This window comes from Stomoxys calcitrans, chromosome 4 (genome assembly GCF_963082655.1).
Source record: "Stomoxys calcitrans chromosome 4, idStoCalc2.1, whole genome shotgun sequence".
Taxonomy (NCBI): Eukaryota; Metazoa; Arthropoda; class Insecta; order Diptera; family Muscidae; genus Stomoxys; species Stomoxys calcitrans.
The window spans coordinates 105,729,003-105,739,280 of NC_081555.1; the positions used below are offsets into that span (position 1 = coordinate 105,729,003).

At 34.4% G+C, this 10,278-nt stretch overlaps 1 protein-coding gene across 2 annotated transcripts in view; it reads left to right on the forward strand.

The window, feature by feature from the left end:
• Positions 1–6,710, forward strand: part of LOC106085895 (bromodomain-containing protein DDB_G0270170) — a 252,082-nt gene extending 245,372 nt beyond the window's left edge. Inside the window, exons 5-7 of one of the 2 annotated variants that reach the window (XM_013250349.2) lie at positions 285–463; positions 2,247–2,399; positions 5,597–6,710. In XM_013250349.2, coding sequence (XP_013105803.2) covers positions 285–463; positions 2,247–2,399; positions 5,597–5,722 — 458 coding nt within the window. In that variant the 3' untranslated portion in view covers positions 5,723–6,710. The remainder of the gene's footprint in view (positions 1–284; positions 464–2,246; positions 2,400–5,596) is intronic. The other variant, XM_059368359.1, reaches the window with a different exon arrangement.
• Positions 6,711–10,278: the final 3,568 nt, after the last annotated feature.

Here is a 10,278-nt window from a genome sequence, read left to right on the forward strand (position 1 = left end):
GTTCAATGAACCTTTTTTGTGCAATTTACGTCAGTCAACACCAACAACACACAACATCGTCTACTAAAAATTGATTTATGGCCAACATTATGCATATGGCCTGTTATGTGTTTATCTTCTTCTTGTTTCTTTAATGGCAGTTTATTGAATATCTCATATTATGTCATTAATGATTACCTTTTTTTGGTGTTTTTGATTAATTTATGTACGTTGCATTTTTAATTTATCACGCTCTGGGTATATCACTCATATTTGCTATCTCTCTCTATTTTCTTTTGTTTTAGCATTCAAAAATGACAAGCATCACAGCACTGCCGCCTCCGCTTCTTGCAGTTCTTCTTCGAAATCAAATATGGATCACATGCCTGCCACAACGGAATCTCAAGCTTTAAAAGAAGCCCTCAGCAAATACAAGCTCTTGGAAGCCGACTACAAATCATTGCATGATAAACGTTTACAAGATGTAAGTAGCTTATGCCGATGCCACAAATGATATTTGTTATATATTTGGTTTAAAGTGTTAACAAGGGTGGAATGATAAATTGGTTAACCCTTTTAATAGACCACACCACCACTGTGGTACAGGGTATTAAACCTTTGTGCATTTGTTTGCAACGCTATGAAGGTAAAGAGCTAGACCCATCGATAAGTGTACCGATCGGCTTAGAATCACTTCCTGATTCGATTTAGCTATGTCCATCTGTCTGTTTGTCCATGTATTCTTGCAATCAAGGTAAAGGTCGCAATTGTTGTCCGATTTTCATAAAATTTTGCGCAAGTCACTTTTTTGGTCCAGGGATAAACGTTATTAAAAAAAAACAAACGGTTCAAACTTGGATATAGCTCCCATATATATCTTTCATCCGATATGGTCTTTTAAGATGTCAAGATGGGCCAAGATGTCAAAATCCGAGATCAGTTTATACAATATAAATATAATCATAAAATCTTTAATTTGAATCGATATTGTATAGTCCACATAATTTAATGTTTGAAGATTATTTCATGCAAATGTTGACCGCGACTGCGCCTCAAATGGTCCATCCGTTTAGTCCAATTTTGGCATACTTTTTCCAACATTTCGGCTGATATATCACGAATAAATTCTTCAATATTGTCTTCCAATGTGTCAATTGAAGCGGGCTTGTCTGTATAGACATGAACTTTAACATAGCCCCACAAAAAATACTTTAAAGGCGTTAAATCGCACGATCTAGGCGGCAAATTGACCGGTCCCGAACGTGAAATAAAATGTTCACCGCACTCGCCTCTCAATACAATCAAGTCCATTGCTACGCGTGCTGTGTGGCATGTGCCACCGTCTTGTTGGAACCACATGTCATATAAGCCAAGCTCTTGCATTTTGGGTCAAAAAAAGTTGTTTATCATCTCACGGTAGCGCTCACCTTTCACAATTACGTTACGATTGCCATCATTTTTGACGAAGTACGATCTAATGATGCCACCAGTCCATAAATTGCACCAAACTATGACTTTTCCGGATGTATTAGTAGCTCTTTCAATGCTTCTGTCTGATCTTCACTCCAAAATCGACAATTCTGCTTATTTACGTAGTCATTGAGCCAAAAATGAGCTTCGTCCTAAAATGGAAAATGCGCGGGATGAACTTTTGATAATAAAATTCAATAATTTGGAAGCGTTGTTCGTTTGTAAGACGATTCATGGTTAAATTATAGACCAAACTGAAGATGTTTGACAGTGAAACAGAACACGAAACGTGCGTGATGTGTTTAAACCAGTGTGGCCAAAAAGATAATACCTAAAAAAAGCTCAGTTTTATTCAGAGTAGGTGCAAATGCGGCCGCGGATGGTCAGCTATTTTCGAGAGAGTCTCCGTGAGGAGTTAGGTGGCACTTACTCTTAATTAAATACTGATTGCCAATGATACTCGAGAAGACAAGGCGACCTCAAATAACCAATGCCCAACATCAGCGTCGGATCCCAGGTTAAGGGCGGCTGAATGCGAGCGTCTGATCTTGGAGCAAGCGGCTCGCGACAACGGCAAAAACAAACCCAAGACTACATGAATAAATCCCCAATCCAATGGTGGTAGATATAAAGACAAAATGAAACCAAATTTTTCACCACCCTCTCATATTATTATCAAATTTTAGTATTTAATTTCAATTTATTGATCTTTTTTTTCGCACAATACATAACAATATTACAATATTTTCTGCCCCATGGTTTAAAACTTTTTTTCTTTTCTCCTTCTCTATTAATAGCTGAAAACCCTACAAACTGCCCATGAACGTGAACTGGCAACATGTCACGAAACCGTGCGTCTCTTACAGCAACGTCTCAACGAACGTGATGAACAATTTGCTATGCAAAAACGTCGTAAAATACCCGTGGACTATTATGCACTCAAAGCCAAGGTATGTTGTTGTTATGCTACAAGTAGATTAACTGTCTTCCAAAAATCCCTATCCCCTCCTGCTATCAACCAAATCACCACAATCACCTACCCGGTCATTACACTTCGCCAATGGTGGACAAATTAAATGCGCTGCGCCGCCGCCAACGTTCCACTAACTATGCTCTACGGGCGATCCTCCTATGCCACGGAGACCGTTAAGTCTTTAGTGGTGGGGACGTTTGACGCAGCGGCTGCGACAAGTGTGAAAAATGTCAATAAGCTGACCATTGGCCTCTTGTTATTATTGTATAATTGTCGCTTTATTTTTGGTGTTTTAACGAGCTGTGGCTTCTTTTATGCAACAACTGTAACAGTTTTTATGATTTTCATTTACAAATTAATTACGCTATTGCGCAATTTGTCTTCATCTACGATGCCATCCATCCATCGTTTAATGATTTACCTTCATTTTTGTATTTTTTTTTGGTCTGGCTTTTAATTTTTAAACGATTTTGTTTCTCTGCCTGTGTAAGTTTTTTCAATTAAATTTTTATTTTATTTTATATTATTTTTTTGTTCATTTTTGTTTGAATGAAAAAAAACGTGCATGAGATATTCAAGTGAAATGAATTTGTTTGTTGTGATAGCTTAATTTGTATTATGTTTGTTATTATTTTGTACCATTGATGTGATGATAGTTGCTGATCATCTTCTGTATTATGTAATGTGGTAATATAAAATAGACTTTTTGTACTATTGTGCATTGATTGGTGTGTCGACTGAATTCTTATTGTTTGTGGTATTTTGTTGGTTTTTATACCCACCACCGTAGGATAGGGGGTATATTCATTTAGTCATTCCGTTTGCAACACATTGAAATATCAATTTCCGACCCTACACAGTATATATATTTCGGATCGTCGTAAAATTCTAAGAGATTTAACGATGTCCGCGTGTCCGTCCGTCTATCCGTCTGTCGTAATCACTCTACAGCCTTCAAAAATTGAGATATTGAGCTGAAATTTGGCACAGATACATCTTTTTGATGCACGCTGGTTAAGTTCTTGAAAAGGCCAAATCGGACCATATTTGGATATAGCTACTATATAAACCGATTTTCCGATAAAGGGTCTAATGCCCATAAATGCTTTATTTTTCATCCAATTTCGCTGAAATTTGAAACATTGAGCAGTTTTAGGCCGATCTGCCGGTAAAGGGTCTGAAGCCCATAAAAAAATTGCAAATTTTGCCCATGGACATTCCACTAAGGAACAGGGACAAACTTCTCACATATCAATGAGTGCAGTCCGATTCAAGTTTAAGCTCAATGATAAGGGGTCTCTTTTAAAGAAAAGTTTTTACATTGCATAGTACCTCACAAATATTGCCAGCACTAGGAGGGGAAAACCACCGCTGAAAATTTTTTCTGATAGTCTCGCCAGGATTCGAACCCAGGCGTTCAGCATCATAGGCGGACATGCTAACCTCTGCACTTCGGTGGCCTCCATAAAGCTTTATTTATTATCCGATTTCGCTGAAATTTGAAACAGAGGGTTGTCTTACGCCTCCTGATATGGAATAATAAATATGGATCAAATCGGACTATATTTAGGTATAGCTGTCACATAGACCGATCTCTAGTTAAATGGTCTAAAGCCCATAAAAGCTTTATTTTTCAACCGATTTCGCTGAAATTTGAAACATTGAGCAGTTTTATGCCTTCTAACATAGGACCCAAATGTGGTTCAGATCGGACTATATTTCGATATAGCTGCCATAGAGACCGATCTGCCGACAAAGGGTCTGAAGCCCATAAAAGCTTTATTTTTTAACCGATTTCGCTGAAATTTGAAACAGTTAGCAGTTTAATGCCTTTTGACATAGGACCCAAATATGGTCCATATCAGAATATATTTATATATAGCTGCCATATATACCGATCTGCCGATAAAGAATCTGAAGTTCACAATTGCTTTATTTATTACCCGATTTCGCTGAAATTTGAAACAGAGGGTAATCTTAAGCCTCCTGATGTCTGACCTAAATATGGATCAAATCGAACTATATTAAGGTATTGCTGCCATATAGACCGATCTCCCTATTAAGGGTCTGAAGCCCATAAAAGCTTTATTTCGTAACCGATTTCGCTGAATTTTAAACGGTTAGTAGTTTAACGCCTTCTAACATATGACCCAAATGTGGTTCCGACCGGACTATATTTAGATATAGCCATCATATAGACAGATCTGCCGATAAAGAATCTGAAGTTCACAATTGCTTTATTTATTACCCGATTTCGCTGAAATTTGAAACAGATGGTTATCTTAAGCCTCCTGATATCTGACCTAAATATGGATCAAATCGGACTATATTTAGGTATAGCTGCCATATAGACCGATCTCCAGAGAAAGGGTCTAAAGCCCATAAAAGATTTATTTTTTAACCGATTTCGCTGAAATTTGAAATATTGAGTAGTTTTACGCCTCCTAACATAGAATTCAAATGTGGTTCAGATCGGACTATATTTAGATGGCAGACCAATATCCCGATAAAGGGTCTGAAGGGAATAAAAGCTTTATTTTTTATCCGATTTGGCTGAAATTTGAAACAGTAAGTAGTTTTAGGCCACCCGATATTCGACCTAAATATGGTAAAGATCAGACTGTATTTAGATATAGCTGTCATATAGACCAACGTGCCGATTAAGAGTCTGAAGCTCATAAAAGCTTGATTTATTACCCGATTTTGTTGAAATTTGATCTACAAAACTCAACAGTGAATTATATTTATTAGACCAATCAATATCCATGTCGAATTTGGGTGCATAAGTTATCCAATTTTCACCGGATTGTGAAGAAAGGGGGTTTTCATATATACCCGAGGTGGTGGGAGTCCAAAGTTTGGCCCGGCCGAACTTAATGCCTTTTTACTTATTTTTTGTTAGTTTTCTTATGTTATACAATATAAAGCAATATCAAAAATAAACACTTCAAAAACACGAACAAAAATAGTTAAAAATGTACAAATGTATTTATGTTCTATTATCCCATATTATGGTTTTGTAATTCTATATATTCTATAAAACTTCATCATTTTGCTTGCTTAGTTTATTTTAAAAATATTATCGCGCTACCCAATTTAACTAAAATTTTTTGTATAAAAAATTTTTCTCGATTAAAAATTTCATTTGTATTCTTCCATTACTAATCAACAAAGGTATCTTCCCTGGAGAGAAGACATACAGAACGTGAAGAACGTCTTCACATGTTGGTAGAAGCCCTAAGCAAGGGCCGTTTAAATGGCGCTTTAGATGATCTACTGGGCGACAACAATAATGAATGAGAGATTAATGTTAAGATCAAAGTCGAGGGACTTGATAAAAAGAATTTACAAAATATTTTAATAAATTGTTTTATTAAGAGTTTTAGAAAATTTCAACAATATACTCGTACTTAAGTGTAGATTGCGTTACTTCTAAACAAAAAGAAAATTTTTCTTTTGTAAAAATTTTAGCAGAAAATCTTAACTCGCAAAACTTAAGGAATTTTTGTGTTGACACATAATTTTTTCAAAATAATTTTTTTTTTATATTAAGTCAAAAACAAAATCACAAAAGCAGAGAAATTGGCAGATAAAAACCAACTTTGCAAAAGTTATATTTACAAAAAAAGAATATGGACTGAATTTTAAGATTAAATATGTAAACATTCTCATACCAACTTTAATTGTTATGATCATTGAATATAATGATTATGTGTAATGTAATTTTAATTATTTTTTGTTTTTTTTTTCAATTAAAGAGTTTTAAATTTTCCATAACAGAAAATATACATAGAATTATTTAAAGATATTCTTGAGAAACAAAGAAAATATATTTTCTACAAACCAAAGCGAAACAAGAAACTGAAACGTCCCTTTGTCAAGGAATACAACTAAAAGGCCATAATCATATTTTGCCCAAGCCATATTGGCAAAGCAAATTTGATTAACAGATAACCAAAAACCGTTCGTTCAGTTTCCTTCCAAATACAATTTTTCCACAAAGATAATATACATACAGCATACATTTATATATGGAACTAACATAAAAATACAACAAGAAACCGAAGAAAATAGAATTTTAAACATAACAAAACTTAACCACTTAACAGTACAGTTTGACTATTGAGTTGATTATAATATCCGTAGTTTATATAAATAAGCAGTTTTAATGGAAATCTTTAATCTTTTTCTTTCTAATTGGATGGTTGGATATAGTTCTAATATTAATGGTATACTTACTTGTATTCTATGTTTATGTTATTTCTATTCGACTTATGTTTTACTTAAACTTAAACATTTTATGAATAGAGATCAGTGTTGTAATTTTACAATAAATGAATTGGAACTAAAAAGAAATGATAAATAATATCCTTAGGTTTTAATAAGGTTTACTATTCCCAATTTCAAGAAAAAAAAAATATGTCAACTATATCGAAATATGATCCGCCAATATTCGTTTCAGACCATATTTCAAAGCAAAGCAAAATTTACCCATGAACATTCCATTAAGGAACAAGGGCAAACTTCTCTCATATCAATCAGTGCTGTCCGATTCAAGTTTAAGCTCAATGATAGGTCCTCTTTTTTATTGCCGAGTGCGAAGGGCGTGCCGCAGTGCGGTACTTCTTTGTGGAGAAGTTTTTACATGGCTGCCATATCAAATTGTACAATACCTCACAAATGTCGACAGCATTAGGAGGGGACAAACACCGCGGATAATTTTTCTGAAGTTCTCACCAGGATTCGAACTATCCTCCGTTGCGGTGGCCACCAGAGATTTGAGAAAATTTGATGAAGTAGAGATTTAGTTATCTTTAATAATTTCAAGAGAACTGAAAGAAACATTTATTAACCATTTTCCTCAAAAGAAATTCTTCTTTTTATACCTACCACCATAGGATGGGGGTATGCTAATTTAGTCATTCCATTTGCAACACCTAGAAATATTGATATAGGAAGTATATAAAATGTTGATCGTTTCGACATTCTGAGTCGATCTAGCCATGTCTGTCCGTCCGTCTGTCGAAATCACGATAACGGTCGAACGCGTAAAGCTATCTGCTTGAAATTTTGCACAGATACTTAATATTGATGTAGGTCGTTGGGGATTGCAGATTTGGATATAGCTTCCATATAAACCAATCTCCCGATTTGACTTTTTGAACCCCTAGAAGCCTCAATTTGCATCCCATTTGGCTGAACATAGTGTTCTGTTATGATTTTTCAACAACTGTGCCAAGTACGGTCCAAATCGGTCAAGAACCTGATATAGCTCCCATATAAACCGATCTCCTGATTTGATTTCTTGAGCCCTTATAAGCCGCGATTTTTATCCAATTTGGCTGAAATGTTGCGTATAGTATTCTATTATGGCCTTTAACAATTGTGCCAAGTACTGTCAAAATCGGTCTATAACCAGATATAGCTCCCATATTTTAGCAGAATCCATGGTGGTGGGTTCCGTTTTTACTTGTTTCACCTCCTTCCTACCATCATATCATTACAAGGCAGTTAACATTTTGTTACCAAGATGTGATTTATCTATTATTACGAAAAGGCCTCGAAATTAATTAAAACTACTTCGTACAGGATTTAATACAATTTGCTGCACACACAATGTAATCATTAATTTTTGAATACATAATCATTATCCAAATACAAACCTTACCTTCAGTATTAATTAATAACCGGGTTATTATTTTATTTTTCAAATATGGTTCTGTTTTATTGAAGTATTCAATATAGTTCTTAAATATTACCTAGTATTCATATATAGTGTCAATTTAATAATACTAACACATAGTGGTATTATAAACCAAAAGTTTACCAACTCAAATATAAATGAATTAAGAATTTTTCAAAAGAAAAGAAAAACCATATAATATTAGTTTATATAATAACAATAAATAAACTTTCCAATTTTTTTTTAAGTATGGTCATTGATTGAATCATCTGTGTATTAATCAATCAATTCTTTGTATCCTCCCACTCAAATAAAATACACAACTAACCAATTTTAAAAGTATTAAAGCTCAAAATAAGACAACTCTTTTAATATCTTTACCGTATTTGTCATTGGTAATGAATCAAATGTATGTGTGTAGTGCGTCGTAATTGATAGAATGTTTTTAAGTTTTTTTATTAAGACGATACATAGAGAGATATGATTTTCTCTATAATTAATGATACAGAAAAACCACTTTAAATTAAATAGACATTATTTTAAAGTGACTTTATAAAAGTTAAACAGGAAAAAGTTTTGAACAACACTAGTCAATTTGTAAAGATTAGACTATTTAAAATATTTATAAGTGGATATATGTGCAATTAAAGTTAAAGGATACCAAACCCTTAAAGGGGATTGTATTGAACATCAGTGAAAATTTTGCAATAACATATTTTGCCTAAGTATACAAAGTAAATGCCCTATGCATTTTCTGAATAGAAGTATGAAATTCGCCAAAATAGTAATTAATTTTTGTAATTGTAGTTAATTTTTGTATTTCTATGGGAAATTTTTCAAAATGTTATTCAAATAGTTATAAGGCCTGTGACAATAAGTTACTCAGTCAAATATTCCATTTTCCAATTCTGGACAGCAACATTCTGCAATTCTCGAATTTGGCAAAATCCTTGGCTTGATCCTCGATTCGAAACTATTCTGAAAGAGGAATAACAAGTAAAAAGGCATTAATTAAGATACCCCCCACCTCGGGTATATATGTTAACTCCCTTTCGTCACTATCCGGTGAAAATTGGATAACTTAAGCACCCAAATTCGGCACGGACATTGAGTGGTCTAATATATATGACACTATTCAATTCTGTAGAACAAAATATTGGTCTTTTTGACAGATATATCCAATTATAAACCGATCTGAACCATATTAACGTCGGATATGGGGAGGCTCAGAAACACTCACTGTTTCAAATTTTAGCGAAATCGGGTAATAAATAAAACTTTTGTGGGCTTCAGTCCCCTTATCGTCTATATGGCAGCTATATCTAAACATAGTCCGATCAAAACCATATTTAAGTCGGATGTTGGAAGGCCTTAACCTACTCACTGTTTCAGATTTCAGCGAAATCGGATAAAAAATAAAGCTTTTATGACCTTCAGACCCGTTATCGGCAGATCGGTCTATGTGGCAGCTATATCTAAATATAGTCCAATCTGAACCATATTTAGGTTAGATATCGGGAGGCTTAAAATAACCTACTGTTTTAAATTTCAGTGAAATCGGGTAATAAATAAAGCTTTTATGGGCTTCAGACCCGTTATCGCAGATCGGTCTATATTGCAGCTATATCTAAATATAGTCCGACCTGAACCATATTTAGGTCAGATGTTGGTATGCTTAAAATAAACCATTGTTTTGAATTTCAGCGAAATCAGCTAATAAATAAAGCTTTTATGGACTTCAGACCCTTTATGTGGAGATCGGCCTATATGGCAGCTATATCTAAGTATGGACCGATCTAATCCATATTTAGGTCAGATGTCAGGAGCCTTAAAATAACCCACTGTTGGAAATTTCAGCGATATCGGGTAATAAATAAAGCTTTTATGGTCTTCAGACCCTTTATCGGGAGATCGGTCTATATGGCAGGTATATCTAAATATAGTCCATATTTGGGTCATTTATCGGGAAGCCTTCAACTAGTCACTGTTTCAAATTTCAGTGATATCGAATAAAAAATAAAGCATGTATGGGCATTAGACACTTTATCGGCAGATCGGTGTATATATCAAGAACTTAACCAGCGTGCACCAAAAAGGCGCATATGTGCCAAATTTCAGCTCAATATCTCAATTTTTGAAGGCTGTAGAGTGAATACAACAGACGGACGGACAG